The 15,679-nt window shown below is 35.2% G+C and overlaps 1 protein-coding gene across 2 annotated transcripts in view; it reads right to left on the bottom strand.

Annotated features, from left to right (window-relative positions):
• Positions 1-2,670: 2,670 nt before the first annotated feature.
• Positions 2,671-15,679, bottom strand: part of LOC107702772 (cell surface glycoprotein CD200 receptor 1-like) — a 15,558-nt gene continuing 2,549 nt past the window's right edge. The window contains exons 2-8 of one of the 2 annotated variants that reach the window (XM_016505193.1): positions 7,765-7,937; positions 6,784-6,840; positions 5,478-5,777; positions 4,698-4,970; positions 3,548-3,671; positions 3,364-3,427; positions 2,671-3,219 (exon numbers count right to left, since the gene is read on the bottom strand). In XM_016505193.1, the coding sequence (XP_016360679.1) occupies positions 3,127-3,219; positions 3,364-3,427; positions 3,548-3,671; positions 4,698-4,970; positions 5,478-5,777; positions 6,784-6,840; positions 7,765-7,834 (981 nt within the window). In that variant the 5' untranslated portion in view covers positions 7,835-7,937 and the 3' untranslated portion in view covers positions 2,671-3,126. Of the gene's footprint in view, positions 3,220-3,363; positions 3,428-3,547; positions 3,672-4,697; positions 4,971-5,477; positions 5,778-6,783; positions 6,841-7,764; positions 8,172-15,679 lie in introns of those variants that run through there. The other variant, XM_016505189.1, reaches the window with a different exon arrangement.

Below are 15,679 nucleotides of genomic sequence, written 5' to 3'. Positions count from 1 at the left end.
ACGCTGAACAACAATATTTAATGTATCTGCATTACTGTAAGGGTAGGTTTAGGGTTGGGGTAGGTGTAGACTTGAATAAAACAATCTAATAGGTAGAAAAAAATATTTATTGATTATTTCCTGTAGCTGTATCCCTTCTAGCCACAATCGCGAATATAGCTCATAATTACTGTATTTGCATTACTGTAAGGGTAGGTTTAGGGTTGGGGTAGGTGTGGAAAATAATGTGTTTTTTTAACCTTAAACCACATAAACACATTGCATTACACCAAATACACAAAATAATGTTCTTTTTTAGCAACGTCATATGACCCCTTTAAATTATTATTATTATTATTATTTTTTATGTCCTCCAAACTAAAATTCCAGTATCATCATATGTTGGGTAACAAGTGAACACAATAATACCACATGCATTCAGGCAAGAGTCAATTATATAAGGATATAATATAATAAAGGAAACGTGAAAGTTGTCACATTTTTGTTGGGGCAAGTATTTGCATGCATTTTGTATTTTGTAATATTATAATAGTAATGTCATTTTATTGTAGTTTCATGAATAATTTGTGCATAATTGTTTTTACTGTTCCAATTTTGAAAAACCTAAAAAGATTGTTTATTGGCAGAATACACTGTCAATTTGGCCCACTATCAATAATAATAATAAGTTTTATGCGCCTTTTCCAAGCCCAAGGTCACTATTTGGTCAACATGTGTTCAGTGTACATTTTTTCCTAGGCAATAATAATAGACATGTATAAACAGCTTTTTTATTATTATTTTTATTTATTATTATTATTGTTTTATTTTGTATTTTTTGCATGCTTTACAGCCCTGTTAAAGGAATACTTCACATAAAAATGAAAATTTGCTGAAAATGTACTCACCCTCAGGCCACCCAAGATGTAGATGAGTTTGTTTCTTCTTCAAATTTGGAGAAATGTGGCATTACATCACTTGCTCACCAATGAATGCTCTGCAGTGAATGGGTGCCATCAGAATGAGAATCCAAACAGCTGATAAAAACATCACAAGTAATCCACACAACTACAGTCCATCAATTAACGCTGTGTGAAGTGAAAAGCTGAGTGTTTGTAATAAACAAACAAATCATTAAGATGTTTTTAACCTTTTCTGGCTAAAACACGAGTCCTTTATCCATAATATTACTTTCTCCAGTGAAAAAGTCATCTCTCCTGAATCAGAAAAGAAATATGCACAGATCAAGCACTGTTTACAAGCAAAATCAGTACAAAACAGTTGTAAACAAATATGTGGGTGGGTGGATTTTTCATGTTATTACGGATGATAGACTTGTATTTTAGAAACAACGGTTTAAAGTTAAAACGCCTTGATGATGGATTTGTTTTTTTCAAACATGCAGATTTTCACTTCATAAGATGTTAATTGATGAACTGGAGTCCATCAATGTTTTTAATCAGCTGTTTGAAGTGAATTCTCATTCTGAGGGCAACTATTCATATGGCGTTTCAACGAGACTATGCTACCATAAAAACAACCACTAGAGGGAGCAATATGCTTTTCATGTTGGATGCTATGTACTGTAGATTGTGATCGTAGAGACTAATCGCATAACAAAGGAACAGAGCTTTAAGGTCTAAATTTGGATCGAATGAAAATTCACACTGTCATAGTGCTTGGGGAATCCCACAGCAAAATCAAACAAAAAAAAAAAGTCGATGACATCCCACCAGTTTCAGTTTCTGCAGGAGTATCTGTGTGATATCTGAGGGCGTACCTGATCTTTCCTTTCCAGTGACAAGAATTCAGATTGGTGTACAGTTACCCCTAAGTTTCCACATCGTTCCCCTAAACACTGAATCACACTGAATGAAGGGGACAATGTGAGATTTCTTCTCAGGGGGACAAAGGACTAAGATTCAAAGGGTCCCCAGATAGCACACATACGTCTGCAAGATGTCTGTTAAAGATCACTTGATCCGGAAAGCATCTGCTGTGTACAAACATCTAACAGACGTCTGTAAGATGTCAATTTTACATACATTCTAAATCATAAACATCTTAAAGACATCTAATAGACATCTATTTGACATCTGATAGAAACCGTCTTATAGACATATTGCAGATGAGCAAACACTGTAAAAAATACGTCTTCCAGATGTAAATGCAGACGTCAAATAGACGTCTCTGAGATGTATGTGTGCTATTGGTCTGTATCTCCACTGCTTGACCACAAATCACACACAGTTACTCTTTTTATTAAAAACAACCACACAACACAGTCTCCCCGAGGAGGCGGATCTGTTTTAAGCAGGTACAATTCACATACTCCTTATTTAACACTGACCATTTGTGACTGGTGAGAAGGGCCTGTTTGTACAGATACAATAAACAACGCTGGTATCAAACACTACTAATATGTGAGAAAGCTGAGCTGAGTAGTTCATTTAACCCTCTGGTATTGTTTGGTCATTTTTGACAGAAAAAAATGTGTTTTTAATTTTTTTAAATCATAACTTCATCAGAATGATATGAAGCTTGGTGACTTGGTGATCACACAAAAAATGTGGATTTGATTTGAACAAGCTAAATGGTCATAAAATAATTGTCACACTTGTGTTGTTTGTGTTCAAAACTGAAAGGGGACCGTAATCATAAGTCTGTAAGAACATATACCATTCTGAAAAGTACAATAATAAAGTTTATTTACATACTTTTAATTATGTGCAATGTAAAATAGATTCTCTACATCAGGTCTGCTTAGTATTTATCAATAAAAACATTGTTTGCAGTTGATTTTGATTCACTCTGATATAAATATGTACAAATTTGATTTGTTCAAATGATTAATATCTAACCAGGTTCATTCTCTACAAATCTACATATTAGTGATATCGCTGATGCTGAAGATGTCCCAGTTATTCCTCATTACATACTAAGACAAATGTTCCTTTGTCATCACCTTTCATCTTTTGAGTCAGTGTGACTTTTGCTCCTCAGTCAGGCGCTGTTTGCTTCGGGGATGCTCTCTTGAGATGACTATTTTCCACTAGTATTGTTTTTCATGTGTAATTTTGACACAGACATATCTTTGCCCTCAGTTCTCTTCTGGTATCCTGTTTCATCATGAAAAGTGAGTGTCTCTCAGGCGTTGAAGAGTTCAGCTGAGGAGTTGTAGATGGAATTGACTCTCTGTACGTAACTTGCATAGGGTTCCACCTCTTCAACATCAGCGGGCTTAACACACACAGACATACGCTTCAGTGAGCCTTACAAAACACTTTTACAATAAATACACACCGAATCATTCAAAATGACACCCTATAGTGAATAATGGAGTTTGGTGTAGTATAAAAACAGGGTTTGATAGAGATTTCTTACATGGGGTGGTTTGTCTTCAACTGGTGTTGAGATTTTGGATTTGCAGCAAAGCATCTTCAACGCACTAAAAAGACAATGCAAAGACAAACAGATTTCAATAAGTTATTTGTCTATTAATTAATCATCATACTATGCAAAGTAATTCAGCTCAACGGCAGTGAATCAAGGGAGTAGAAGATCCCACCTTATGTCATAAAACTTTCTGCGTAGTTTGTAAACCGCAAGCAGCGCTACAAGAACAAAACAAACAGAGCCAACTGATATGGCAATATTTTTCCATGGAGATGAGGGATTTGAGTTTTGTGAACCTGAAAAAAGAGAGTATTTGTTTATTTTGTAATATAATACATGTTACAATGCAATATAGACAAAAAAAAAAAGTTTAAAAGAATATAAAGTCTGCAATATTGGGAAAACCGATTCCTTAAAAAAAAAAAAAACATTTGAAGCCACTTTACTTAATGTGCTGTATGTGAGTTTATTCACTTTATACGTTTTGTGCTGTCCGTTAAACACCATTTTGCTTCAAGAAAAAAAAAACATTTGAAACCATTTTACTTAATGTGCTGTATGTGAGTTTATTCACTCTATATGTTTTGTGCTGTCCGTTAAACACCATTTTGCTCCAAATTTGCTTCATATTTCATCAAAGGGTTTTTCTTAAAATATTGGCAATTTTGACCCTGTGGACATTGAGAAAGTAACCTCTCTTGAAAATAAATAAATATAACAGTGTATATGCATGCAAGAATTCTGTCCTTTTTTTCCTCAAAAACTTCTCAAATCATGTGTTGTGTAAAATCCCTTCATTTTTTATTTTATATATATTATTTACATAGATTTTTTTTTCTTTACACATTGCATAGGGCATCACATTGCATCTCATATTTCATATCAAACCCTTCACTGACACTGTTGCCTCCTTGGTAAATAAGTACACTGACTTTTGATAGATGGTCATTGTTGAAGTATCGCCTCAAATAAGGGACAGTCTTTGTGTAAAAATGTGTATACATTATTGTTAATAATAAATATGCAAGAGGTTTAAAGGGTGTATTATTATCTCACTCTGTTTTTAGATCATCAGTTTTTTTTTTTTTAAATGTGATAATTATTTTTATGATGAATTTTCATAGTTTAAAAAACATGTATTAGAAAAGCAGCAATATAAATGACAAAGCTATTAAAAAAAAAAAAAATCAAAAGCTGATCTAGGAAATCTGATTTATAAAAATCAACCCCGTAGGACATAGAAGCACCTGTAGCAGAAGAATTCACTACTGATCCACTTATGAAATCAATTCTCAATTCCATTTCATGTACAGTGTGCTCACCTGTAAGATAAAGTGTGCTCTTGTGCTGCACAGAGCCGGACTCAGAGGTGTATGTGGCCACACAGGTGAGCTCACTGATGTTGACATTTTCTGGCAGATATACTTGATTCTCCAGCATAAAAAACTTGCCACGCTTCTTGACAGAACTGATGTTGGAGGGAAAGTGCAAGGCAGGTTCCCAATGAAGAGTGGGTGCTTTCATTGTATATGTGGATTCACAGACAGCAATCCTTTGATTGTTTTCTCTGTACCGCTTGGTGGAAACGTTGATAACTAAAAACAAAAATAAGCTTTAATTTAATTTATCAGTATGACATCAGAATAATACAGTATGGTATGGTTTCACTGTTAGCTCTCGTGTCACGGTGGGGACCTAAATTGAGGTCCCCACGGGTAAACAAGCTAATGAATCACACATAATTAAGTTTTTTTGAAAATCTAAAAATGCATAAAGTTTCCTGTAAGTGGTAAGGTTTAGGTGTAGGGCAATAGAATATACGGTCTGTACAGTATAAAAACCATTACGCCTATGGAGAGTCCCCACAAGGATAGCAAACCAGACATGTGTGTGTGTGTGTGTGTGTGTGTGTGTGTGTGTGTGTGTGCGCGTGCAATGAATTTAAGTCATCAGCAGTTCATGACTACAGTGGAACACTGAGAGACATAACTAGCCTATCACTGACTGAAACTAGGTAAAATCAGATCAGTGTAATTATACCTAACCTGTTATGTAAACTACAAACATTTTCAGTTTTTGCAATAAATTGTGTTTGTACTCACCGCTTACAGTCACATTTAGTGCAGAGCTTCCTCCTTTATATGATACATCACAAAAATAAAATCCTTCATCTTCTATTGAAATCTTGGGAATGAATAGGGAAACTCCATCTGAGGTGTTGTTCAGCTTCTTTCCATCATTGCATGTGTCGTCCAGCTTGGGTGACAAACCAAGCCAACATGTTCTGTCTTGCTGGCTGATGTTCCAGATGATATAAATTAATTCATTCCATTTGACAACAGTGAGGTTGTCACATTGTAAAGTCACATCGCTGCCTGAAATAAAGGTCTGCTCTTGGACAACTGCAGAAAAATAAATAAATAAGAAATTGTACAAAATTTGATTAAATACTGGATTAGAGTAAAATTTCTGTTTACTCAAACTAAAACTACCAAACAAACAAATATATATACTAAATTATTATTCACATGTAATTCTAATAAAATAAAATGTGGATGTTATAATAATAGGTGTGACACATTTTGTCATTTTTTCTCTGTACACTAAACGTATCTCTCCCAGCCATGCCAGACTACTTTTATCCTTTGATGCGTCATTTCCTTCTATAACCCTAAAAGAGTTACGACATACACAGCAGCTCTATTCTGGCAATAGATGTAACACAATTGGTACTTTTCATCAATACAGTTTACAATATTATGTTAATGTTATTCTGGTAAGACTTTACAATAAGGTTCATTAGTTAATGTTAATTAATGCAATAACTAATATAAACCAATATGTTACAGTATTAATTCATCTTTGTTAACATTAATTAATAAAAGTACAACTTTTTATTGTTAGTTCATGTTAGCTCAGGTCCATTCATTAATATTAGCAGATAAAACTTTGGATTTTAATAATGTACGTTATTAGTACATTTAGAAATTAATATGAACTAAGATTAATAATTGCTTTACACGTATTTTTCATTGTTAGTTAATGTTAACTAATATATTAACAAATGGAACCTTATTATATAATGTCACCATTATTTTTTAAAGCATTAGGAGCACAAGCCCCTTTTTTGGATAACTATGTTAGATGGGCTATTATCTCCACATTAAAAGCAGCTAGTTTAAAATGTCTAATGTATGTAAAATGGTGATTCTATAAACTTCTAAACAGTATGGCAAATAATGATTGCACAAAGTCAAGTGCTTGCTTTCACTGACTATTGGTTAAAAAAAGATTTTATATTTATATAATATTTCATATTTTATAATAGTTTCTGTTCTTATTTTGTATCCTATTCATGAAAAATGGCAGTGTATTTACATAAATAAATAAAAGTGTATGTTGTCTGACCTGTCAGTTTTTTAACCGCAGAAGCTGGATTCTGATGTGATCCAGTGTCTTGATCTCCTATAGGACAGTTAGTGGCACAGCGTGTTAGTAACAGGTTAATGTGAGGCTCAGCACATGTAAACACAATCATTCACTCGAGTAAGTTTTCCAGTTAATTTCCATTACACAAAAGTAAGTGTAAGATAATCAAGTTTTAGTAGTAGCCTTTATTACATTTACTGGTCATATTTCTTGTTAATGTTAGTCAGAGGTGTACAGTTTTGTCCAAAGATTAGACCATGATTTGTTTTCATTATTGTAAGATGAATGAGGCCTGATTCTGAAGAAAATGGAGTTTGAACACCTGGCCTAAATCAACGGCTCTCATTCCATACCACCTTAAACAGCATTATTGTCAACAGTCACAACACAAATGTCATTTAGTTCCATGTAAACTGCTCTAAGGTCTTGTTCTAGATTTACAGTTTATTTTCAGACGCATCTGTCAGCCTCAAAAACCTCAACAACTCATCTCCCCCCTAAGAATCCCCCCAGAGAGGAAGAGCGCTTCGTCATGGCATGTCCTCTCGAAATAGCAACAAACACAAAACCATCACATGCACGTGAGAGAACAGAATTCTCATCCACCATAAATATCCTTGCAAGTATAAAAATAGATTTTCCCCAAATGAGCGGCAGTTACTAAGCCATCAAGATTTACTTGACGCTTTCAGTACCTGATTTAAACAATGCCAAGATTTTAACCATAAAGCAAATACCCAAAAAGTACTTGGACATTTTAGGACACTTATAAATGTATGTAATTCCATTAGAAATAGACAATAGACAAAAAGTATCGATACCAGACAAAGATGATGTTAGATCAGACGGCCAAATCATCCACGTACAAAGTGTAGTAAAGTACCAAAGAGTATCTTAGAGTACTAAAGAGTACTAATGAGTACTAATGAGACTATAATATTAAAAAGTATGTAAACTCGCCTCTTGTCTGACTTCTTGCCATAAAGATACTTAGGAGGACGACCACCATCAATGTCCAGCTGTTCGCCATCGCTACAAATCTTCAGTCAGACTTCTCTTCTCTCACCTTTAAATGTCCTTTATCTTTATACTCACGGGTTATGTGCACTTCAATGCACTTGTAGCAACAGCACCTTCAAAGTAGAATTTTCAAAAGCAATTCTGAAATGCCATGTATTCTTTTTCCGTACTATGAATTTTGATTTAGACTGACTTTATCCAAGTCTTGAGGATAAAGTAAGGCATTCTGATTTGATTAGTTTCAAATGTTTTTCACATCTGCTTATCTCTATCAAATTTCACTCATTCTCTTTCACTTGTCTGAGTTCTCCTCCTTTTGTTTCCTTCAGCAGTGTGACGCTGTTGTACACTCCTCCATTTTTTTTATAATTTCATATCTTCTCCCACATGAAAATGCTGACTTCCTGTCTTGTTAACCACGGCTGTCATGTGAGAGCTTTTTCTTAGTGCAACAAGATTGCAGTTTGGCAGTGTGTGATGTGTTGATGGTGATATTTTGCTGTTTTATGTAGCTGACAGAATTATGAGACTAATGTGACCTTATAACCATAATCTACAAATATATGATTGAGGCTGTTTTGATCGTTTCTATTAATTCTTTACTATGTTAGAAAAATGTCACGTAGGGGATCACCAGAGCGTAAAAATAAATTGTTATAAAAGATCGATCAGGACATTTTTATCCTGAAGGGGTTAATTTTTGATAATGACAGTCTGGCTATGCATTATTAGGCTAATTACACAGCTACAGCTTAAAAAAGTAAATAACGAAAATACTATGTAGGTGTAGCACTGATTTTGATTTAAATTGTTTTACTGTCATACTGTCACCTTCACTATGTCCGCCCATTGACAGACCAATAACGCTATGGGAGCTGTGTGGAGTTCTGATCATAACTGTATTGGAAGTTTTGGAACCAGTTTGAGCTTTTGGATGTGTTGAAATATATGTGACCACCAGACCAGGTGTGAATTGTTTTCTCCAAAAAAATAAATAATAATAATAATAATAAATAAATTAAATAAATGAATAAATACAACTATGAGAACGAGGTGAAAATTGCCAATATTTCTCCACTAAATTATTAATCTTTAAACACTGCTTCTGTAACATGGGCAGTTATCAATTATCAGGTCTAGAATAATTATGTTATCATTTTTAAATAATAATTTACATGGATTAACCCTAGAAAACCCACCGTTTTTTCTTCAGAATTACTGGCGGTCATTCGGTTTGTGTGGATATGCATACATTCATTATTCATTCATGATGATTAAGTGGAGGGCAACAGCTGTTTCATTACCGTTTTGGACGTTTTGTTCGAGGGGGGTGAAAAGCGACAGTCGTATGCAAATGTCAGAGACAGCAGAAAGACGGCTTTAGATGATCTTACAGATTGCAGTAAGAAAAATAGCTAATTTGAACAACAAAAACAAACGGCTTAGCAATAACAGTATTAAACATGGTTTTGTATATTTGTGTCTCTCACCATTCCTTGTTCTTTTTGAGCCATCTAAGGTTTTATGTTTCTGAAAAAAATGAGTACAGAAGTCGTCCAAGGCCATATTTACAACTTTATAGTTATCCTTTTGAGATGTATAAGAGCCAATGGCACCTAATTGTGTGCATCGGGTGATGCAAGAGACATTAAAATAGTGCTGGTACATTGAAATGGCCAACATTGAAATGTCCAGTTTACTTTGTATAAAACTCTTTGATTGCTCAATAAAGAATTCAGTACTCCAGAGACCAATGTGATAAATTAAGAAAAACAATCAAAAAGCTAATGGAAATGTATTAAAGGCATAGTTCACCAAAAAATAGCATTGTGTCAGCATTTACTCACACTCATGTTGCTCCAAACCTGTTTGACTTTATTTATTGTGTGGAATACAAGAGAAGATGTTTTGGCTGTTTATGCCCATGCAATTAAAGTCAATGGGATCCAAAACAACATTAGAAAAAAATATTTTTAGATCCCCACACTAAAAATATAAATATACTGTAGTTTAAGTGGTACTTTACTATAGCATTCTTTATAACACGGCTGAATTTGGCCAATTCTCAAGTTTAGGCGTATAATTATGTAACTGAATTTAAGTTGCTGGACAATTCTTGCATGTTAAATGAGGTTAGGAAAAAGAGCACAGTCAGTTCATTCGTGTGCAGATGTTGTGCATAGTTCAGACAGATGCAGTCACACAGGATGTGGTTAGCCATGCCCCCCTCCAATCACATATAGATATTAGCCGTTGTCAGATCAAATGTGTGTTGGTGTGGTGAGATGTCTGATGAACTGCTACAAATTAGAAAAAGCACACACTCTTTGCAATCTGCAACGCAATCAGAAATTACCTTTTTCTGCTTCTGCTGGCATAAAACAAAACCTTCACCTTCCCCTCACACAAACACTTAACAGTTCTTGACAGTTCTTTGTTTACCTCTCTGCTGACTTTACTACATTAACTCTAAAAAGAGCTTGAACCAAACAACTCAAAGATGATTTGATCTCCAGTATGCCCTATGCTTACACAATGAAAAAATTCCACTTATTATTAGTGGGGTTATTATTAGTTTGAGAATGAGTTGGCAGCAGCAGGCTGAGGAAGTTCAAATGGGAACAATTTCAAAGGAAAATAATGTGTGATCAGTAGGCCACTTTATTGTGGTTTTCCGCATCTCAGACCTGAACGATGTACTGTGGTCTTCTAGGGTCTTCTATGCGGTGGTTTTTAGTTTGAGCTTGGTTTTGATTGCCACACAATATACGATGGGATATTACATGTATAATCAAAACAATATAAGTGGAGATGCATTAGTTTGTACACGTGTACTGAAAATACATTATACAATAAAATATTTCATCTGATTGCCATAATACTGTATGAGTGGGAGCAACTCTGTAATCAGATCACAAATCAGATAACACAGTCTGAGGAATCTTCCCAGAAATCACCTGTGCTAAAGTGGGCCAGAGGAAAAATGCACTTCTCATAGGCTGCTCTTTCATAGTTCACATTTATATTTAAATACCCTTTCCCAAGGGTCCAAAAGGGGGGTTTCACAGTGATTCAATAGAAGAACCATTTTAGGTTCCCCAAATAACCTTTTAGTGATCAGTTACTAAAAGAACCAAATGGCTTTTCACACAGCGCCTAAGCCAGGTTATAGTCATTCTAAAGCCCTTTTTGTAAAACGGATAGTTCCGGTCCTTGATTCTGATTGGTTGAGCTGTGTTCAAAGTCGTTGTAAATGACTCTACAGATGTATACCTTTGACCTCATTACATCAGTATTGCCGCGGTTCCATGTATTATGCATTTCAGCAGTGACTCCTGCTGGCATTATGCTTGCGTCTTTCACCTTTAATTTTGAGACCACGCCCTTCCCCTGTTCAGTGTTGCCAACTGGGCTACTTTTACACTGTTGGCGTGGGTTGGTTTTTCCAGGTTAAAGCACAGGTTAAAGCTATCTCCCCCCATCCACCGGAATGCAATTTTGATGAAGGGGTCACTCAACGGAGGAAAAACCACTGAGAAAAACGCGATTGGGCTAGTTTTGGCCTAGTTTTGAATAGCAATTGGGCTGGTTTTGTTTGGCAACCCTGTCCCCGTCAAAGAAACTCTTCTCATGCAGGAGAAATGCTGATGTGTGCGAAGTGCAGAGGGAATATTATTTAAAAATGTTCTGTTTCAGGTACGGTAAAGTATGTTCATCGAGTTACACTGTTTAATGGTGCTTCTTATAGGCGAGCTCATGCTATGTCCGCAAACTGGTCTGGTTTAAATTATGAGAGAACTCTGCTGAGAGATAAGATGGTGTATGTGCGTGAGGAAATATTAAATATTGTTTAAAAATATAAAAAATAATAAAATGAAAAATAACAGCGCGTGAGAACAGATCCAGTATCTGGTCTCATTTGAGCTCCATCAGAAAAGGCATATTACAGGAACATTTTATTACCGTTTACTGCAGGGTTCCTCAAATCTTGCCCTGGAGGGCCAATGCGCTGCAGAGTTTAGCTCCAACCCTGATCAAACTCACCTACCTGTGACATTGATTAGCTTGCTCAGGTGTGTTTGATTAGGGTTAGAGCTAAACTCTGCAGGAAAATGGATCTCGTTGGCCAGATTTGAGGATCCCTCATTTACTATCACTGTCAGGGACTATTTTTCTAACAAAAGGATGGAATTAATGATTTTTCATAAAAAAAAAAGTAACATATTAATACATATATTTTGCCTTTAATATATGCATTGTGTGGTAATTAGGGATGTAATGACTTAATCAACTCATGATGCGATACGATTCACGATATGAATTTCTCACATTTAAGACAAATTATAAAGAGGGCCAATGCGCTGCAGAGTTTAGCTCCAACCCTGATCAAACTCACCTACCTGTGACATTGATTAGCTTGCTCAGGTGTGTTTGATTAGGGTTAGAGCTAAACTCTGCAGGAAAATGGATCTCGTTGGCCAGATTTGAGGATCCCTCGTTTACTATCACTGTCAGGGACTATTTTTCTAACAAAAGGATGGAATTAATGATTTTTCATTAAAAAAAAAGTAACATATTAATACATATATTTTGCCTTTAATATATGCATTGTGTGGTAATTAGGGATGTAATGACTTAATCAACTCATGATGCGATACGATTCACGATATGAATTTCTCACATTTAAGACAAATTATAAATGAAAAAGTGTTCTTTTGTTATTTCTCAGGCAAAATGCTGCATATTTCTTTGTGAATTTGAAATATGTAAAATAACTAAAATAAATTGAAATTGGAAAACAAATCAAATAAATAAATAATACCAATAAAATAAATATTTTTATATACATTTTTTTTTTTTGTTTGTTTTTTTTTAAATATCAGCATGTCCACATTTTCCAGCAGAAAATGCACCTTGTACAGAAAATGCATTTGAAGCAAAAGCAGAATGGTCTGACTTTAGCTCTGTGAAATTATGCTACATAAAACTACATAAAAGCAGACAGACTGCATGAGAATGCAAATTCACTCTCGCACATATGTGGCGCTTATGGAATAGCAGCGATATAGCGTTTCTGTGGTTACTGGCTGCAAGCAGCAATGTTACACAGAGGCGAGATGCATCTAAACTTTTCTGAAAGCAGTCAGTTCCCCTCAGAGATACTGTACATTCATTTAAACCCCCGCCCCCAAATGTATCGTGATTCGTTTAACATCTCAACAAGACTTGAATCATCACATCCCTCGTTACATCCCTGGTTATATAATATGCATAGGTGCTAACAACAGCCCTTAGCTGTTCTAAATTCACTGTAAACAACTGCTTCTTGGGGCATATTTCTTTATTTTAAAACCAAAATTTTCAGTCCTCGATTCTGATCGGTAGAGCAGTGGCACAGGAATACTGTTGTAATGAGGTCAAAGGTGTATGTTTGTAGAGTAATTTACAACAGCTTTGAACGCGGCTCAATCAATCAGACTCAAGAACCGGAACTACCTATTTTATAAGGAACGTTACACTCTTGAGATTTAGAAGCAGGGTTATGAAACCTGCTCTGAAGCAGGGTTAGCCCCATGTTTGCAATCTTAACCCCGCATTACGGTTCCCAATATGTACAGACTGCAAAAATAAGAGGATGCGCAAGTCATTATATAAACAGGCTGTTGCTGCATTCGTCCAATCAATGACACTGACACTGCAAATATGCAAATAAGAACGTTAACGTTTTACAGTGTGAAACGTCATTTTATAAATACCCAGAATTAACTGTTAACCCCGCGTAAATTATGAGCAGTGTGAAATGAAAAGATAGATAACACTGGATTCTGTTTATCTGGGGTTTAGAATGACCCAGGGTTAACTATTTAGTGATAAAAGTGTGAAGAACATTTAAATAATCTAAAATACCATTTTCTACTATAACCTTTTGTCCAATAGGCCTATAAAGATTCCATGGATGTCCATTCCATGGAGGTTCAACTTAGTTTTGTAATGAATAGTAAATAAACAATAAAATTAATATGGAAAGCAGCTCAGATCATTTGGTCCTAGAAGAATTTGATGAGATTTTTATTTTTATTTATTTTTTTAGCTTTGATCAAATGTGCATATTTAGATATAGGACTTTTGAATACAGACTTTGATATCTTGGCAAATTTTGGTAGTCATTTTTGGAAACATGGGAAATATTCTGAAGCAGGAGTTTGAATTCCAAAACATGATGCATTAATATGCTTTATTATATTTAATATAATGTGTTGAATAAATAAATGTTTGTTGGTAACTCTGCTGTGTTTCTCTCTGTAAAAAAAAACAAGAAACACCCACACAAACACATATTTAATGCGTGCAAACTTAAGAACACAAGCCACAAACAAACAATCCACTAAAATGTTACTGTGAAGGCTGTGTCATTTACGGCAAATCAGATCATCTGCGGCGAAATGCAGTGTAATGGAGGAGCATAAGGTACTTTCGGTTGTTGTGCGAACGTGTGAGCATGTATCGCACCACCTCTCTGCTTCTCTCTATCACAAGAACAGACAAGTGCCGCCATTAGAGTTAACACTTCTCTGCCAACAGTGGTTAGAAACACTTGCAGGCTAACCTAACCACATGCTGTTAAAAACAAAAAACCCACAAGTTTATTGTTCTCAACAGTGATTATTCTGACATTGTGTCATAATAATAAGTCATTGATTTCACTATGTTTTAGGATGTGTTAGAAAAAAAAACACAAAGGAGATCTCAACAATGTCAAACTTTACCCTGCTATGAACAATTTAAACTTCTAACACATTAGTAAACAGAAGGTTCAAGTCTCCTGAACTAGGCTACATGACAAACAACCTGAGTAATAAAAGTTTCCTCTTGAATCAAGATATATAGCCTTTGTTAGCAACTTCAGTATGATTCAGACAGCATGATTTAATACTCATTTGCAGAAGTTTAACCTCAGGATTTCACAGAAACACAGGGTCAAATCCAGAGAATGGTCCAAATTAGAAACCAAATCCAACCAATAGCAAAAGTCAAGAGTAATGAAAATAACAGTGAAGGAAATAAGACCAGAATTTCAGAGAACGTCAAAAATGCACAAAACTAAATGATACACAAGCTATTTTGCAAAGAGGAACTACGCTATTTTCTGTGAATGTGCGAGTATTCTCATTCATTAGGGGGCAGTCATGGCCTAATGGTTAGAGAGTCAGACTTGTAACCCAAAAGTTGTGGGTTTGAGTCTCAGGTCCGGCAGGGATTGTAGGTGGGGGGAGTGAATGACCAGTGTTCTCTTCCACCATCAATATCACGACTTGAGGTGAGACCCTTGTTTTTTTTATACTGGGATATCACCCCTCCATGGTCATTCTTAGGGTGCAACAATCATCTCTAAAACTGAGAGTTTAGAATACCATTCTGTAATATAATTGCACAATATGTTATATTTAAACAGGATCACACTAAGAGTGCTGTTGTACTATCTGCATGATTCCGCCACAGGCACAAGGCTGCTGATATTCACTGAACAACTGTAGAAATGTGAAGTTGCTAATAATTATAAAAATCACAAAATGGCAATCTGAACTCTCTTTTTAGGCCATGGATGTTCATAAACTCTCATGTGATCCTCTTCAAATGCAGATGTTCACTAACAGAAAAAAGTTTGTCATCGCTTAGTCTTATATTCACACCTTAGGGCACTAAAATACAATAAATTACCTTAATCCAGTTAGTTCTGCGATACAATGGCATTGCTTTGTTTTAAAATCTACAGAAAAATTACACAACATTAAATTACATTATATTATAGGTAACACTTTACTTGAAGGGGTGTGCATAAGACTGACATGACACC

This window comes from Sinocyclocheilus anshuiensis, unplaced genomic scaffold, assembly GCF_001515605.1.
Source record: "Sinocyclocheilus anshuiensis isolate Anshui unplaced genomic scaffold, SAMN03320099.WGS_v1.1 scaffold1094, whole genome shotgun sequence".
Lineage (NCBI taxonomy): Eukaryota > Metazoa > Chordata > Actinopteri > Cypriniformes > Cyprinidae > Sinocyclocheilus > Sinocyclocheilus anshuiensis.
This window is presented reverse-complemented; position numbering and strand designations above follow the sequence as displayed.